We start from the raw sequence: 19487 nt of genomic DNA on the forward strand, positions 1-19487 counted from the left end.
AAGGAATGGGAAGGGGAAACAAAGGAGGAGGCTACAATGCTTGATAAGAAATGTACTCATTATCTTGCCCATGTAATTGTAACCCCTCTGTACACTATTTTCACAATAAAAATATAAAAATTAAATTAAAAAAAAGAATTTTGTAGAAGGAATTATATGTGTATGGTGCAGGTAACACACAACAATGTAATGTCATAAAGAGAGAAAACAATTTAAATTCTCAGACTGATTCTTGATAGGCAGATTCATTTCTATAGTCAAGAAGAAAGAAAAAGGTAGAAAGTAGAAGACTAACTCACATGATAAGAAACAGCAAAAATCCCTAATGATCCCAAAGAATTTTGTTCCTTTCTGCCTGACATCGAGAAGATTTTATTCAATGTAAGGCATAAAAATTAGAACATGGTGAATACTGAAAATGCAGGATTTTAGAAAAGGTATATTTTAGATATTTATACATAATGGAAAACATAGAACACAGGGTAACTTAAAATTTTCATTGCCTTTCCTAAGTTTATCATAATATTAAATGAGGCATTAATATTATTTTCCCTACAAATTCTACTTTATGTTATGGGGGAGAGGGGAGGAGATACAGTGACACTAAGTAGAAAGTTGTAATCCTCATCCTGATTACCGTGGTCATCTGTGATGGCCAGTTGTTAAAATAAGTCTACATTTAATTAATTTGAACATGTACATAGTAAGTATTTTATATTGAATAATACAATATTAAAAAAAAAAGACCTGGTGCTCCTCCTTGCCTAAGATCTTCTGGCCTATGGTCTGTCTTAGAAAAACAACTTGCCAACTGTTTATGTCAGTCTTCCCATCTGAAAACAGAGGGAGTAAACCAGGTTATCTCCAAATTGTCTTCTGAACTTCAGACACTGTTCTAATGTACTAAGGTAAAAATGCAAGGAAATATTTCATATATGAGAGCATCATAGAGAATTAATTCAATAAAAGCTGTTGTTCAATAGAGGTAGATGGGTGAGGACCAGTTGGAACAGACTGGTCTAGGAGGGGAAGTCAAATACTGTCAAATAGATTATTTGCATTATGAAAACAAAACTAGGAAACTTGTTGGAAATGCTATTTGCGGGCTGGACTGGGGTAGGGAACATGATTGAGGAATGAAATTGATTGGAGTGCAGTGTAAACAAATGTGGAGGATATCACAATGAAATCCTTCCACATATATATATATAAACTAATAAAAAATTTAAACTAGCTTTTTACTATTAATTGGATAAACCTGTTTTATAAGTTCATGAAATGTTTCATAAGCCTTTACGCATAAATTTCTGTCCTATATAAGGTAATGTAAGTGTTCATCTAAAATAAGTTCCAGATCAAAGGAATTTGACCTGTTGAACCAGAGTAAAACATCAAATGTAAGAATTTTTAAAACTAAAAGGGAGTTTAGTGATGTTTTAATCATTCTGGGTTTTATAGTTAAAGTATGACCTGGGGAAGTGGTTATTTTCTCTGCAGTGACATCTCATTATTTTTCCTCCACTATAATCTATTGCTGCCTGTGAATAAAAAATGAGAAGTATGCTTAAGAACAGTATTTTATTTGCAGAATCTAGCAGTATTTAGGTTGCAGAATTAATAGTCAAGAAGGACAAGTGGAATTTTATCCTTATATGGTAAGACAGCTGTGTTTATTGAAGGATAAGATGACTGTACATATCACAATATATATGTTACCTCAAGTAATTAAATAGGTAAGTAAGGTAGAAGTGAAGAAACTAAGGCTCAGAAAAGCTAGTGATCAGCCAGATGTAATGGCATATATATAATATGTATAATATAGTCCAGCTACTCAGGAAGTCAAGATAAGAGGATCATTCGGGCTCAGGAGTTTAAGACCTGCCTGAGCAACATTGCAAGACCCTATCTCAGCAAAAAGAAGAAAAGCTAGTGATTTACTCTAGTGGCTTGTAAGAGTAATGATAGTCATAAAATAGAGTTCTCTGAATATTGCTCTGTCCTTGTTGGGCCTCTCACACTAAGACAAAGGAAGAAGGGAAGAATAGATTCTTGGAGAAAAAAATACACACACACACACAGACACACACATGCTGTAGATTAAGTCATTTTATTAGGAAACTCAAATGTAGTATTTTCTGCTTTTGGCAGATTTGGGGCGCTCCATGATCATGTGCTTCTTGAACAAGCAGACTTCTTCCTGGGTGCCTACCATTTGAAAAGCACTGTTGGGAAAACAAAGTGTCAGACATGGAAGAAGCATAAAGTAGTTCCCTTGCTGCCACCCAAATGGATTTAAAGGAACCACTTACTTTATTTATCAAAAACATACTTTATAAACATTTTTATTATGAAAGTAATACCATATTTCAGAAGCTACAGACAAGAGTAAAGAAGGAAACAAGGGCTGGGAGGGTAGCTCAGTGGTAGAGCACTTGCCTCGAATGCATGAGGCCCTGGGTTCAATTCCTCAGCACCACATAAGCAAAAAGAAAAAAGCAGGAAGTGGCCCTGTGGCTCAAGTGGTAGAGCACTAGCCTAGAGCTGAAGAGCTGAGGTACAGCGCCCCAGGCCCAGAATTCAGGCCCCATGACCGGACCCAAAAAAAAAAAAGGAAACAAAAATTGCTAGAAATTTCACCCTGTGTGTTTTGGTGTGTTCCTTTAAATAGGAGGACTGATTCTCAAGTCCACAGAAAATTAATGTGTGTGCATAATGAAAACCTTCCGTGTATTTGCAAGTGCACTAACCTCACATAGCTCAGGGAAGGGTAGTTTAAGGTAGAACTGAAGGAAGGTGAAACTGCTGGAAATCTATAAGGTTGATGGTAAGCACCATAGCTGTAATTCCAAGTAAAATCAAAGCCATCGACAGCTAACAGTGTAGAATGAAATCATATTCATTCCTTCTGCCCCTGAATTGTGCAGCATAGGTGATGATTGAAAGCAGACCGAATGCCCCCAACTAAATAATCATAATAACACTCATGATGTCAAACACAGCACTGCTCTGCCTTCGTGTCTGGTCCATCTTCATTTCTTCCAAATGTTGTGAAATTCAGAACTCAGTCTCACCATTTGAGCAACTTACTGAGTGAGCTAAAATGATACCATAGATGAATAGAGTTAGACCATGGTTCTTTTTCTTGCTCCTTCAGGTGAATCAGTTTAGACAGCTATATTCCAAAGTCATCAATGATAAACACGATGATGTCATGGCCAAGTTTGGCGCTATTCTGGCCCAGGGCATACTGGATGCAGGTAAGAGTTTTTTCATCTTCCAGATGTACATATATACTTACTTGCTTACTGTATTTATTTAAACCAAATCTTATGAAATAACTACCTAGTATTCTAATTATGTGCCATAGTGGAAATTGAGTCTAAAGTAGATTATTTCTGGAGAACGTTTATGTACATACTTCTAGTTGCAGATCACAGAAATCATTTTCAGTTGTTGTTTTTTTTTTTTGTAGTTTTGGTTCTAAATAGTTGTACAAAGTTTCCAGTTCAACATACCAGTTTGTGAATACAACGCATCTAGATCAGTGTCACCGCTTTCATCATTCTCCCCCATCTTTCCAACTCTACCAATCTCCTCCACGTTCTTGCTTCCATTTTCTTACATAGAGACCTTTTTTTTTTTTTTTTGGTCGGTTGTGGGGCTTGAACTCTGGGTCTACGCACTGTCCTTGAGATCTTCAGCTCAAGGTGAGGGCTCTACCACTTGAGCCACAGCCCCACTTCTGGTTTCCTGGTGGTTGAGTGGAGATCAGAGCTCACGGACTTTCCTGCCCAGGCTGGCTTTGAGCAGCAGTCCTCAGATCTCAGCCTTCTGAGTAGCTAGGATGACAGGCGTGAGCCACCCACACCGGCTTTATTTATTTTTTGATCTTGCAACGTGTCTTGGTAAATTGCCTAAGCTAGCCTTCAGTTTGCCATCCTCAGCTTCCCAAGTATCTGGGAGTACAGGCAAGCATCACATGCCTGGCAAATTCTTGGTGCCTCACTTGACTTGCTTGTTTGGTTGGCTTGAACCTCCACCCTTGCTTTTTTGGTCATCTTTGGAGATGGATTTTCATGGGCTTTTCTGCCCAGGCTGGCTTTGGACTGTCATCTTAGCTTCCTAAGTAGTTAAGATTACAGGCATAAACTACTGGTGTCCATTTTGTTTGCTTGTTTGCTTAAGTCTGTTTTGAGCTTAATTTTTCTTAGTATGTGTTTTGAGTATGCTATCTAGCTCCAGAATTTGTTTTTTTGCCACTACATTATAATCTCTTTCAAGGAGAGAATGGTGTCTTTTTGAGTACATTACATTAGGATCCATCTATTATACTCCTTAACTTTATTATTGGTAATATCTCAATGAGTTAAGAAGGAAAGAGTTAACATACACTTAATTTACTTCATGGTTATTTTGTATGATTCTTTTTCTATGTCCTAGTCATGTGGAATATAATCCTGTTAGCAGTCTCTTTCTGTCTCTTAGCTGTCTCTATCTCTCTTTTGCTAAGTTATAAGATAAGAAGTAATATCTCAAGTTTATGAGAACTTAAAAGATTTGGTCTCTTCAGGAAGAAAAGTCAAAGACTAAGGTTTGTTATTAACTGGGTATGGTAATACATGCCTTGTTGACACCCCCATTATAGAACTTGGGAAGCTGAAGCAGGAGGATAGTGAACTCCAGGCCATCCTGGGTCTTTAAATAAAGACCCTGTCTTTAAGTAGATGATCTAGAAATCCCGGCCCTATAAGAATACTCTGTTTAAATAAGGCGTGGACTTTTCTGTTTGCTTCAGTCCTCAATTCTCCCAGCCAACTTTTACTTATTTGTTTAACTGACTGGTTCCTAAAGGCTTTTGTTTTTTGTTTGTTTTTGCTAGTCCTAGGACTTGAACTCAGGCCTTAGGCACTGTCCCTGAGCCTCTTTCTGCTCAAGGCTAGTGCTTTACCACTTGAGCCACAGCACCACTTGCAGCTTTTTCTGGAGATAAAAGTCTCATGTACTTTTCTGCCTGGGCTGGCTTCAAACTGCTAGTCTCAGCCTCCTTAGTAGCTAGGATTACAGGCATGAGCCACTGTTATATGGCTTTTTGTTTGTTTTTGAGATGAGGTCTTAATATCTAGCCCATACAGCTCAGGCTGACTTTGAAATTGTGATCTACCTGGCTCATCTTCCACGTGCCAGGATTATAGACATGTGCCGCCATCCTCAGCCAGTCCAAACTTCTGATTCTTAGAATTCACTCTGGTTTCTTTTTTTTTTTTAACATGTTTCCTTAGAAATGTTTCATTGAATCAAGGATCAGTAGCAAAAATTTTCCAAGTGGTAGTAATAAGTGACCTAGTTCAGATGCTGCAGTTCAAACCTTAAAGTGGAAAAAGCAAACATAGGCAAGAATATCTATCCTTTACCCCTGTAAATACGACATGTACTAAAATTGCTTTTTAATCACATATTAGGAGCCACTGTATAGTATATACTAATGTTTAATTTAAAATCATTTTATGTGTGTGTGTGTGTGTATGTGTGTTTAGATGTGCATGTGCATGTGAGCAGGCACATGCACCCACCAGACTTGGAGCTTAAACTCAAGGCCTGGATGCTCCCCCTGATCTTTTATGTTCAAGCTACCACTTGAGCCACAGCTCCACTTCTGGCTTTCTAGAAAGGTGTTTAGTTGGAGATAAGAATCTCATGACTATCTTCCCTGGGTTGAATTTGAAGATTGATCCTCAGATCTTAGCCTCCTAAGTACCTAAGATTACAGGAGTGGGGCTCCCAGTAGAATCAAATTTTTTGTACCCTTCCATCTTAAATATAAAAACTGCCTGCCTGTAGACTTTTAGATTTCCTGTTGAGTTGTTGAAGCACCATGATTCCCTGCTACACTCCTTAGAAATGTCTGCTATTGCCTACTGGATTGCTGTTCATGCCTCTCTCTATTTTTCTACAGGTGGTCATAACGTCACAATCTCCTTACAGTCCAGGACTGGACATACTCATATGCCTTCTGTGGTTGGCGTCCTTGTCTTTACCCAGTTCTGGTTCTGGTTTCCTCTTTCACACTTCCTGTCATTGGCTTATACCCCTACCTGTGTCATTGGCCTTAACAAGGACTTAAAGGTTTGTTTGTTAGCCCTCATCTTTGCCACACACACACACACATGCACGCACACACACACACACACACACACACACACACACACGGATTCCTGTGAAATTTTATAAAGAGCAGTTCATCTCCAGTAGAGTATTTTCCATTCAGTTTGAGTCATCACCTTGTTTAGTGGAAGTGTTAGTGTAATTTTCGGAAACCAAGCTTCCTGACTAGCTCTGTGTAGCATGTGGCACATGTTTTGAGAGGGAACTGTGACAGAGAAATCTTAATGCAGAGATATGGAAAGGATTTATAGATCACTCTTAAAGTGATTTTATTTAATCCTAAAGGTGGTAAGAGCTCTGGAAAATTTTCAATCAGATAAGATAAATGACATGAGATTTACATTTTATGAAGATTATTTTGGTATCAAGCTATGAAGCTGTTATAGTGGTTTAAGCTAGAGCCGGGCTCTGGTAGCCCATGCCTATAATCCTAACTACTCAGGAGGCTGAGATCTGAGGATCACAGTTTGAAGCCAGCAGACAGGAAAGTCCCACAACACTCTTATCTCCAGTTAACCACGAAAAGTGGCAATGTGGCTTAAAGTGATAGAGTGCTAGCAAAAAAGCCCAGAGACAGTGCCCAGGCCCTGAATTCAAACCCCATGAGTGACCAGAAATTAAAAGAAGGAATAAAGACCTAAACTAGTCAGCAATGCTGGCTCATACTTGTAATCTTAGCTACTCCTGAGGCTGGAATATGAGAATTGCAGTTCAAAGCCAGTCCAGGCAGGGAAGTTCATAAGCCTTTATTTCCTATTAAACACCAAAAAAGCTATAAATGGAGTTGTGCCTCAAATGGTAGAGCATTAGCTTTGAACAAAAAAGCTTAGGGAAAGCACCCAAGTCCTGAGTTCAAGACCCAGGGCCATCACAAAATCAGGAAGGAAAAGAAAAAGAGAAAGGAGGGAGGAAGGGAGAGAAGGAAGAAAGAAAGTAGACTTAAAGTAAATTTTTAGTAATTAATAAAAGAGGACTTGAGACAAATACACCTTTTAAAATTCCATAATACTAGAGTAGCTGATGAAAGAGTTACTACCAGAGAGAAAGTAAAGTAAGAGGATTTTCCCTTTGGTGGTGGCAAAAAAAAAGACCAACAATGAGGAATTCAGATAGAATGAAGCTGGTTACGTAGGTTTTTAAAATCTAAGGTGCTATGGGACATTTTTTTAAATTGTTTCTCTTCACCAGTACTAGAGTTTGAACTCAGGAAGTTGCTGGAGTTATTTGCAAGGCTGGCACTTTTACCACATGAGCCATGTCTCTAGCCCTTTCTATGATATTTTTTAATGAGCTTTGTTTATATGTAGATCTTTCTCAGTCCTGTGACCCTAATGATTCATCTTGTTCTTTAAAGATCCAAGGCTTTTTTCCCTTTAAATAACTTTTACGTCTGGTCATCACCAATGTTAAAATGTTTCATTACATTTCAGAGTGGAAAATTTTTAGGCTACAAAATTAATTGGTTGAGTATTACATCATACTGATTTTTCAGTATAGCTGTGCAGTTCAGTTATTCTTTGTTAAGAATTTCACTATTAAAACTATAAATATTTTTACTGTTATACTATATGTTATATTTTGTAAATGTTTTTATTTCTCTAAATAAGAATATTATGTGTTTAGATTGGGATCAGTTCCCAATCCCTTAGCTTTTAACCTGCATGGAAACTGCTGTCCTTTCCATATGAATGCTTGCTAAAAACGTAAAACTTAAATCTTGGATTTTTTTTTTTTTTTTGGTTACTTGTGGGGCTTGAACTCAGGGCCTGGATGCTGTCCCTGAGCTCTTTTGCTCAAAGCTAGTGTTCTACCACTTTGAGACACAGCGCCACTTATAGAACTTAAATCTTGATGCTAGTTGTTTTAATGGAGATTTTTGTTTTACTTATTTACAAAGTTCTTTCATTTCTTCAGATGCCGAAAGTTCAGTATAAATCAAACTGTAAACCATCCACATTTGCATATCCTGCCCCTCTGGAAGTTCCAAAAGAAAAAGAAAAGGAAAAGGTAGGATCCTATTCCTTTGAGCAGCCTATTAGGGGAGCTATGGTGTTTTAATTGAGGTTATTTTTACTTCATTAATCCTTTTCTTCTTGGTATCTAAGTCTCATGTTGTCAGAATCCCAACTTGTTGTCTCTCTGAAAGTGTTCTCTGCACATGCCAGTGTAAGTGTATCTGCACTGTGTGTCTGTGTGCAACATACATAGTCATTCTTTTACAAGCTGTCTTATTTCTCCTTTAACAATATAGCCTTAATACTTTCAGTGTATATAGATCGTATTTTTCCACAAGCTGCAGAGCAGTATATATGTTACCAAGTTATCTGGTGTACATTTAAGATTATTTCTAATTTGTCTCTACTATAAATGAAATGAAAATTCTTTTTTGTACATATACTTGTGCACTTATGCAAGTACATCTTCCTGTCAGAGATAGAATTAACTGTGCATTTGTTTGATCCACAGTAATGCATGCTTCGTAATTGTATAAGTGTTAATTTGCTTTTCAAAATGGATATAACATTTATATTCCTGCAATAACTTTATAGGACACTCAATGATAATGTAATAAAGGTAGATGCATTTAGAAGACATCACTTGCCTATGAAATTATACCCAGTAAAACTATCCTTTCATGGTACTTACATATGGGAAAATGGTCCTTTTCTTTAGCTATATTCTTTCATATAACCCAGTTGTACATTATTTACTATAAGATTGGTTTGTGAGAAGGAATAATTATATAATTGACCAGATTCATGAGTGTTAGATCCTCTCTGAAGTACTGACACATTAGCTTATTGCTCAGCTTTCCAAAATCCTGTTTCACCTTGGGTTTGCTACTAGTCATCCACTGTATATTGCCATTACAAGGCATCCTGTCATGAGAACATCTCTAGACTAGAGGAAATTTTTATGTCCTCCAGAGCTTTCCCTATAAAGCAAGAAAGGATATAACACTCAGATCTCTTATCTGAGAAGTAGGGCAGCAATTCCTATCCAGGTTAGGCTACAGATCAGAAAAGATTAGTGTTGTGTTGGAAATAGCCTCCAGGAACCAAGATTCACCTGATGACAGTAGTAGTAAGTTATATAAGTAAATAACCTACTTGCTTTTCCCATGTATTCTCCAATTATGTTGTTCTTTATAATTCTTACTGCCAGGAAACAAAGGAATTCAGGAAATGGTACTGAATTCTCTTTGAGCTTGAGTCGTCATATGTAGGTAAAAGATCACAATAATTTACCTTGTTCTCTAGGTTTCTACTGCTGTGTTATCTATTACTGCCAAAGCTAAAAAGAAGGAAAAGGAAAAAGAAAAAAAGGAGGAAGAGAAAATGGAAGTGGTAGGTATACCTTAGTGGCTGTATGGGTTAGATGTATCTTAATTCTGTCATGATCCAGTCTTTATTATTTAAATATTATTATGCTTTGTTTATACTTTTACAAATGTAATTATTCTCTTCTCAGCATACAGATTCACATCCTGCTATTAGAAAGGAAAATCTAAAGATTATCCATTTGTGGGAGGAATGAAAGGGCACCAATCAGGAATGAGTTCCTAGACAACATGACAATTAAAATGAGTTTAGTGGGGCAGAGTAGGACTCTCAGCATCCATCAAGATGCTAGGAGTAAGAAAAGTCCTTTGAGAATGAAGGATTATCCTTTGTTTCAATAGATCCTCTTTTTCTGATCTCTACTGATAGAAAAACCTAATCCTTTAAGACCTAGTCAGATACCTTTCTTACTCTATGCAAAGTTTTTCTCCCTCCTCTGAGTCTGGTATCTTTTAACTCATACTTTCATTGTATCTACCACTATATTTTGTACCTAGGAGTTGCTCCCTAAGTGGACTATTATTCATTGATGCGGAACAAAAGTGAACATTTATTGAGTTGCCTTTTTCTCTCACTAGGATGAGGCAGAGAAAAAGGAAGAAAAAGAGAAGAAAAAAGAGCCTGAACCAAACTTCCAGTTATTGGATAATCCCGCTCGAGTTATGCCTGCCCAGCTTAAAGTCCTAACCATGCCAGAGACCTGTAGATACCAGCCTTTCAAACCAGTAAGTAACCGTGGCTCTAAGAGCTGTATATGCCAGTGGGATACTGGGATACTCATGTAGATATGATACAGAAAACTGAATCCCAAAACATTGGAACAACTTTACTTATACTAAGAAACCTACTCTTAGCAAAAGAAAAGACATTTCCTGATTCATCTAGATTTTTTTTTTTGGGTCCGGTCGTGGGGCCTGAACTCTGGGCCTGGGTGCTGTCCCTCAGCTCTTCAGCTCAAGGCTAGTGCTTTACCACTTGAGCCACAGCGCCACTTCCGGCTTTTTTCTTTTTGCTTATGTGGTGCTGAGGAATCGAACCCAGGGCCTCAGGCATGCAAGGCAAGCACTGTACCACTGAGCCACCTTCCCAGCCCCTCATCTAGATTTTTAAGTTCTTTGCTTTTCTCTCTGTAACCCTATAAACTCTTTCCCTTTTGTGCCACAGACTTGTATAGAAGTTGCTAAGACGGCATGATGATTAGGAACCTAAACTGTAGAGCCAGATATGCTGGGTTTGAACCTTGGTTCTAGTGCTCACAGGCTGTGTGACCTTAGCCCATATACTATTCCTGTTTCCCCTCACTTTCTACTATGTAAAACAGGGATGAGTGTCTCTAACTACTAAGGCTGTGGCATAGATCAAATAAGCTAGTCCCCAAACCCTAGGAGGTAATCACCATCATGATTACTCTGTTACATTTGATTGCCTTCTAGAGGAAGAAGAATCTTCATCATTGTTTATCCCAAGGATGAATGTTGGTGTTAAAAGTGCTTCAGAAACTTTAGCAAAATACTGTTTTTATGTTCCATATTTTGAACCTACAAAATGATAAGTCATCCATAGAATCATTAAAGACATTCAGATGTTGAGTCTGTCTGATTCATAGATGAAATTTCTAGATCTTTATACAAAAGTAAGCTTTTTTTTGGTCATGGGACTTGGGTGCTGTCCCTTAGCTCTTCAGCTCAAGGCTAGCAGTCTACTCTTGAGCCATAACACCACTTCTGGTTTTCTGGGGGTTAATTGGAGATATGAGTCTCGTGGACTTTACTGCCCAGGCTGGCTTTGAACCATGATCCTCAGATCTCCACCCCCTGAGTAACTAGGATTACAGATGTGAGCCACCAGCATCCTGCTGTAAACTTATTTTTAGAAGTCAGAGGTGACTCTTACCATCATTTATGAGCCAGCATCTGACCTGACTAGATTATCAGCTACAAGAGACAAAGGCAAGAAACTGAAAATAGTGTATGTGCAATGGTTTAGGGCTGGAAGTGGAAGTAACTGGGTTTTAGCTCTTTGATAATTTCTTAGCCATGAAATCAAGACAAGCTATTGAATTGTTTGTGTTTCAGTTCTTCATCGGTGAAATTTATATGGAAGTAACTTTGGGGGATGCTGTAAACATTAAATAGGTTGTTGGTAATAAAACACCTAAAATTGTGCTTCCACTGATTTAGTATTACCTCACCTATAGTAATAATTGAGTAAACTGACAACCCCCAAAGACGTGTACTCACTGTCTGAGCTGCAACTCATTTCATTGTAGTGGTATGTTCTACTTACAGCATCTGTGAATTTCTCTTGCCAGTTGAGATATATCTTAAACAGATATATTAAGACACAACTAGTAAATACTTGAGGTACATGAGATACTTAATTGTGTATGTGTGCATGTGGACACACGTGACTGTGCATGTGTGTATGTGCCCCAGTACTAGAGCTTGAACTCAAGGCCTGGACATGGTCCTTCAGCTCTTTGGGTAAAGGCTGGTACCCTACCACTTGGGCCACACCTCTACTTTCCATTTTTTTACATAGAAGTCTCATGGACTTCCCTAGCTGGACTGTTGTTGAGCCATAATCCTCAAATTTCCACCTCCTGAGTAGCTAGGATTAAGGCATCAGCCACAGAACCCTCTTAGAGACTTAGCCCCCATTTTTGAGTTTTAAAGTACTAAAATCAGAAAGACATGTTCAAGGCCATGAGGCTGTATGAACACACTGGTAAACTACAATTTGAAATTCAGTGATTGTTGAGCTTATGCTCAAAATAACTCTGAGACAGCTATAACAGTCAATCCATCTGTGGATGTGCAAACAGAAGTGGAGACTAAGGAAGAGTTGTCAGAGTTATCATCCATTAACTGAGTAATAACCTGAACAGAGATATCAGTGGCAATACATAAAGATAAGATATGGCTAGACACACCTGTAAACCTACTTACTTAGTAGCCTAAGATCTTAAGAGCAGGGTTCAAAGCCAGCATAGGCAGAAAAGTCCATGAAACATAGCCAATTAACCAGCCAAGAGCTGGAACTGGAGATGTGGCTCAGGTGGTGGAGAACCAGTCTTGAGTGAAAAGGCCATGCCAGGCGCCAATAATCCTAGCTACTCAGGAAGCTGAGATCTGAGGATTACAGTTCAGAAGCCAGCCTGGGTGGGAAAGTCCAGGAGACTCATCTCCAATTAACCAGAAAACCAGATACAGTGTTGTGGCTTACTGGTAGAGCACTAGCCATGAACAAAAGGGAGAAAAAAGCAAACAAACAAACAAAAAAAAACCTCAGGGACAATATCCAGGCTTATAAGTTCAAGCCCCATGACTGACAGAAAGGAAAAAAGCAGAAGAAAAAGCCAAGAAAGAGCAAGAGGCCCTGAGTTTCAAGCCCTAATACCAGTATAATTAATTTGAATGGATAGATAGGTAGGTAGATTAGAGAGAAAAGAGAGATGTTGGCAAGGATGTAATCATATAAACTATTACTTACTGTAGAAAACTTTTAGGAACTCTGAGAAATAAAAACAAGGTTTTTTGTTACTTTGGTTTTGGGTTTTTTTCCTTTGTTGTTGCTTTTTATTTCCATACCTTTTGTCTTATATATAAGACAAGTGTGTGTGTGTGTGTGTGTGTGTGTGTGTGTGTGTGTGTCTGTTTTGGGGAGTGTAAGGAGGAGCACAGAAATGGTGGGAAAGAGGTTGAACAAATGCAGCAGTGATACTCACTAGACATTATTGATGTGAACTACTTGTAGGGAAGAGAGATTAGAAGAGAAAAACTGGGAGAAGATGAGGGAAGAGGTGACACTGTTCAAAAAGAAGTGGACTCATTACCTGACATATATAACTATAACACCTCTGTACATCCACTTTACAAGAACAATAAAAATACAATTTTTAAAAATAAAATTATGGGCTGGGAATGTGAAGTGCTTACCTAATATGCAAGAAGCCCTGAACCACATAAGTAGAAAAAGCCAGAAGTGGCACTATGGCTCAGTGCACTAGCCTTGAGCAAAGAAGCTTAGGGACAGTGCCTAGGCCCTGAGTTCAAGCCACAACACTTACAGGGGGAAAAAATTTTTAATTAAAAAATTCAAAAAAAAGGGAAAGTTTTGGCAGTTCCTCAAAAAGTCAAATTTAGTCTAATCCTATAACATAATTCCATTCTTAGGTACATGAAAATGGTGCAAGTAAAATGAAAGTATTTCTGCACAGAAACTTGTACATTAATGTTCATATGATCATTCTTTATAACAACCAACAATGGAAGCAACTCACATGGCCATCCATTGATGAGTGAATTCATAATGATATATATGATGGAATATTATGCAGCCATTGTAATGACTTAACTATAGTATGTTCAGACATTGCAGAAGTATTAAGTGAAAGAAGCCAGACATAAAAGGAGGCATAATACATAATTCCATTTAGAGGAAATGTTTAGAATAGGCAAATTGATAGAGACCAAAGTTAGATCAACACTTCCCAGGGCACAAAGGAGAGTGAAAGTGGTCGCTGAAAGGTGCAGGTTACTGTTAGGTTCATGCAGATGTCATCAGGTCAGATAGCAGAGGGCGCTACCCAGATTTGTGAATGTACTAAAACTTTTGCCTTAAAAGAGTGAGTTTTAGGGCTGGGAAGGTGGCTCAGTGTTAGAGGGCTTGCATGTGTGAGGCCCTAGGTTTGATTCCTCAGCACCACATAAACAGAAAAAGCTGGAAGTGGCTCCAGTGGTAGAGCGCTTGCCTTGAGATGAAGAGCTGAGGAACAGCACCCAGGCCCAGAGTTCAGGCCCCACGACCAACTCCCCCCCAAAAAAGTGTGAGTTCTTTACATATTGTATGTCAGTGTATAGTGTGTATGTGAAGAAGGAACTCCTGGTGTCCCATGCCCACCATCAATGGCGAGGTCATCAGATCTTTCCTTAGATGATTGTGTGGAGTCGGCAGCTGTGTGCTGTCCTCCTCTGCTTCATAGGAAATGTGCTCTGGTCTGTGTCTTCAGTTGTTCTTATATCTTATTCCCTCCTGAGTGTGAACTTTCTCTCCAGGCTATGAAGCATTAGTAAACCTGTATTGCTATGGTGATTGTTGCAGAATTTGAGTTGGGTTATTTTTGTTCCTGTTAGGGTTGAAAGAGTCATATCCTGGAGCTACATGTTTCCAAAGCCTAAACAGTCCTTTTGTGCATGGGCATTCTCTTCTGTTTGGTAGAAGCTCGTCTCCATTTGGTTAAATTTTCAAGCCTTGGAACATCAGGGCAGTGGTCATAAACTCTGTTCTTGTCCTGGGAATTGGCAGTAAGGCAGAGTCTGTTAACAAAATGCATTTTTTTTTTTCAAGAAAAGCAACCTTGTTGAGGAGTTATGGACTCATATTTGTGGCTGTGTGTGTTGGGAGGGGGAAGGAGTTGGCAGTTCACAAAGGCACAGCAGGTTTGCAACATGGCAGGGCAGAATGGTGGAGAGTGAAAATCAGATTAGGTTCAACTACAGAGACAGCTGTAGGCATGTGAGTCATTTCACTGATGAGCCTGTGCTGTTTTGCCTGCCCAGAATGTGCTGTGGTAGAAATACGCTTTTCCCAGATGTGCCCACCAGCATTGACTGATTGAATTAGGGAGCACAGCTTTCCATTTCCTTTGACACAGGCAAGCAAACAGAATGAGATTAGCACACCACAGATGGTCAGAGAGTTTGATGTTTGGTTTTACCTTCTGCTAATATGTTGAGAGACAGCTAAATAGAATTGCCCCCGGCCATCTACTTTTCTTTTGTTCCCATGTGTCTTCTCCTTGGCTTGCATCACAGAACTTAAAGAGATTACAAAGAAACATGAAGGTGTCTTTGCTGTGTTATTTTCTCCATCATTCTGGAATTTCTGGGGGAAACTTGGCTTTTTATGTGTATGGTTCTCTTGGATCCAAAATGATGGCCAATATGCTATTTATTCATAATTTTAGGTTTCTAATACTGTTCATATCAATGATTCATATCAACTGAGAGCTTGTTAAAGGCAGATCCAGGGTGTAGCAGCTTTTTTACTTTTGTGTGTCTATGTGTGTGTAGTTCAAATTCCAAGATGATGATGATGGTGGTCAAAGGCTATTGTCTTGAGTAGGAATGCACTGGAATGCCAGATTAAAATAATAAACATTCAAGGTTGGAGGCTGTGGCTCAGGTGTGAAAGTGTAAGCCAGTGAGCCAAAACATCAGATCAAGAGTTCAAATCCCAGTCTCAGGAAAAGAATAATAAATATTGTACCTGCAGTCAAAGTAAGGTTACTCATTAGGTCTTTGGGTAGGAAACATTTCCTAAGTTGAGATGCAACATTCAAATAGAGCTGCATTTAGAGCTATTGGGATAAAGTTTTTGTTTGGGTTTTTTTGGTTGTTTTTTGGTGCCAGTCCTGGCGCTTGAATTCAGGGCCTACGTGCTGTCCCAGAGCTTATTTTGCTCAAGGATAGCTCTCTACCACTTGAGCTACAGCTCCATTTTCAATTTCCTTGATAATAAAGTAGAGATAAATCTCACAGAATTTCCTGTCCAGGGTAGCTTTAAACCGTGATCCTCAGATCTCAACCTTATGAGTAGCTAGGATGACAGGCATGAGCCACTGGGACCTCAGCATGGGATACGTTTTTAAATACTACATAGGGGTTACATAGCAGTTACAGGGTAAAGATTTACCCTGGTGTGGCTTCCCCTCAGTCATTTCCTGGCAAATCACCGAGCACCGTTTATCAGGTCCCTGCCTGCCCTTGTAAGTTGTAGAGCATCTGGAAATCTGAGTGAGGCTCATGCTGCGCTGTGTTTCAGCTCTCCATTGGGGGCATCATAATTCTGAAGGACACCAGTGAGGACATTGAAGAGCTGGTAGAACCTGTAGCCGCACATGGCCCGAAAATTGAGGAGGAAGAGCAAGAGCCAGAACCTCCAGAACCATTTGAATACATTGATGATTAAGGACCAGAGGTGAGTGCTCACCAAAACCACTTACAAGGGAAAGCCCCTTCATCGAGACCTTACAAATGCATTGTACAAAACATGGTCTCACTTTTCCTCTTCTTGTGTGCACATCTTATGTATCTAAAGCTTCTCCCCCTTTTTGACCCCTTTCTGCATATGGAACCACAAATTCCCTTTTTCTTTCTTCTTTGACTCTCGCCCCCAATACTCTACCTTGTTATTCAAAGTGGCTGGTCTGTAACTATTTTTATAGTTTCATAAGGAGATAGGAAGCTTGCTGCAGAGTGTATCTTCCATGGAGAAAAATCTTCTGTGGAACCACACAGTTTGCTTAGTGATGAAGTTGATTTGCATTCCACTCTAAGCTCCTTGCTCTGGGTCAGTTAGACATAGAGGGCCATTGGTCTGAAGGTCACACTTCAGAGGCACACCAGCAGCCTAATACTGATTTATTTAATGGAGCAATTGTACATCAAAACTACTAAAGACATGTTACTTCTAGAATTTTGGAATAATAGTTACCACATATCTGAAGGTACATGTGATTGATATATAATCAGATTTTTTTAATTATTTGTACTATTACAGTTTTAGAAAAACATGAATTTATTATTCTTTAAGGAAAACGAGAACTTTATCTTAGTCTGCTGAAATATAAAAATACATTTAGGGTTGGGAACATGGCTCAAGGTCCTGAGTTCACACTCCATTACTCTTTCTCCAACTCCCCCCCCCCAAAAAAAAAAAAGCATTTTTGGTTGCAAATCTAGCATGGTAAGTGTTACACACTGATTAGCAATTTTACAAAAATCTCAGCCACATATTAAGACAGAATCTTTGCTATTAGTAGGAAAATGTATTCATGCCTCAGAGAGTGAGGCAGAGTAGGGGAAATATATATACTGCTTTCGCCACCACCTAAACCTGCCATTGAGAATTAACATTCAGCCTTGGTTTCCTAAGTTTTATTCACCAAATATGCAACAGTGTATTGTGACTGCTCAGACCATGACAGATTGACCTCAATCGCTCAGCTCAATGCAGCCTTTTTTGGTTCCTCATGGAAACCTCCCAATTATGGACTTCAAGGCAGCTAACTGTAGAACAGCTTAGAGGTCTCTTGGTAAGAATCAGCTTCTTGAACAGATTGGCTGGATGCAAAAGCAGAGTTGGGGACTGGTTCTAGATAACAACCGCTGGTAGTTGTATGTTGCGGGGAGGGGAAGTTGTTTTTAAGCAATTTTGCAACAAAGTATGATGCCAACTCCCACCACCACAACCCATTCTTTCCCAGGATCTCGTTGGCTTATCTGAAGAAGACTCCAGGCTCACCTTGGAAATGCCCGTGAGGGACCTTGTGCTGAGACTGCCACTCAATGCATGTATCATTGCCTCTGCGCTCATCTGAAGAACCTTGTCTCCAAGTCTTTGGTTGAAGAGAAGATATATGACTATTTAGTGTGCTCTTTCACAGAACTTGGTTTTGAAATAAATATATTAAAATCTCCAGACAAGACATCGTTGGTTTGTTTTTCAGTCTATGATTTTTTTTTCCTCCCTCTAAAGCCAGGCATGGTGCCTAAGGCAGATTGATCTTGAGTTTGAGACCAACCTGAGCTAAGAATAGACTCTGAAGAAGAGACTGTTTTTTTCCCTCTCTCACTGTGCTGAGGATGGAACCCAGGGCCTTGTACATATTAAAAGTAAGCACTCTATTGCTGAGTTACATCCCTGGCCTAGGAGCTAGGTTTTAAGTCAGAAAAACCAACTCCTGGATAGCTCAGCCCTAACATAATCATCTACCATCTTGTTAAGTCCAGGTCTAAAGGTTACTGATCCCCAAGGATGGCTCTACTCAGTTAATTTCATTGTGTCCCCTCGTTTGTAAATTCCTTATTTCCTCAATATCAGATGATTCTACAAAAGAGATTATCTCATTTCCTAGCCTCTCATTAGCTATGTCCTTCCTGTTCAAGCTCTTAACATTGCTTGCATTTCAGACAGTTATCTCTTGCATTTCCCATAATACACAAAATGCTCAGTTTCTCAGTGATGTCACTGCCCAGAATTGAGTAATATGGGTGGGATGATATGTTCACTAGCTGCCTGCCAAAGTTATTTCATTACTTCCAAAATAATAGATTAAGCTTTAGGAGGCATTCAACACTAGTTTTTATTAGGCAGTGTGGTTCAGAATTTAAATCTTGTGAAGGCGATAGCTTTAAAAAGTAGAATAGCGGGCTGGGAAGGTAGCTCAGTGGACGAGCGCTTGCCTTACATGCCTGAGGCCCTGGGTTCGATTCCTCAGCACCACATAAGCAAAAAGCTGGAAATGGCGCTATGGTTCAAGTGGTAGAGCACTAGCCTTGAGCTGAAGAGCTGAGGGACAGCGCCCAGGCCCAGAGTTCAGGCCTCACAACCGGACCAAAAAAAAAAGTAGAATAGCCACTTGGATCTGATTATGGTAGTACTGTAGATCTATTTTTCTGATGTTTGTTTTTCCATAGAAGATTTCTTAGGAAATACAGGTACTGAGAGCTGACACACTGAAATTAAAGTCACGTGGACCAAATAGGAACTAGAGGTGGCATGTTCAATACAAGAAGCAGGGAGACTGGCAGCAACCAACTCCAAATGGGATCATGGGACACACTATTCCAGAGTACAAGACAAATGAGATACACAGCCATGGAGCCAGTGGAAGTAAATGTTGTTAGGTGTTTGGGTGGTTGTTTTGTTGGTTCTTGTTTTGTTGGTTTTTTGGTGGGGTGGCATTATGTGTGCATGGAGTACTAGAACTTGAACCCAGGGCGTGGGCATGTCTCTTAGCTTTTTTATTCAAGGCTGATGCTCTACCGCTTGAGCCATACCTCTACTTCTGACTTTTGGATGGTTAATAAGAGGTAAGTGTCTCAGATCTTCCTGCCTGTCCTGGCTTTGGACCCCAATCCTCAGATCTCAGCCTCTTGAGTAACTAGGATTACAGCTATGAGCCACCAGTGCCTAGAA

The 19487-nt window shown here is 39.2% G+C and overlaps 1 protein-coding gene across 1 annotated transcript in view; it reads left to right on the top strand.

The window, feature by feature from the left end:
* Psmd1 (proteasome (prosome, macropain) 26S subunit, non-ATPase, 1) overlaps window positions 1-17992 on the top strand; it is a 100204-nt gene extending 82212 nt beyond the window's left edge. Inside the window, exons 20-26 of the mRNA XM_013021015.1 lie at window positions 3155-3257; window positions 5954-6123; window positions 8077-8169; window positions 9423-9509; window positions 10082-10228; window positions 16329-16484; window positions 17773-17992. Of these exons, the coding sequence (XP_012876469.1) occupies window positions 3155-3257; window positions 5954-6123; window positions 8077-8169; window positions 9423-9509; window positions 10082-10228; window positions 16329-16475 (747 nt within the window). The 3' untranslated portion in view covers window positions 16476-16484; window positions 17773-17992. The remainder of the gene's footprint in view (window positions 1-3154; window positions 3258-5953; window positions 6124-8076; window positions 8170-9422; window positions 9510-10081; window positions 10229-16328; window positions 16485-17772) is intronic.
* The last annotated feature ends 1495 nt before the right edge of the window (window positions 17993-19487 follow it).

The sequence above is a fragment of the Dipodomys ordii genome, unplaced genomic scaffold (genome assembly GCF_000151885.1).
Source record: "Dipodomys ordii isolate 6190 unplaced genomic scaffold, Dord_2.0 Scaffold1, whole genome shotgun sequence".
Taxonomy (NCBI): domain Eukaryota; kingdom Metazoa; phylum Chordata; class Mammalia; order Rodentia; family Heteromyidae; genus Dipodomys; species Dipodomys ordii.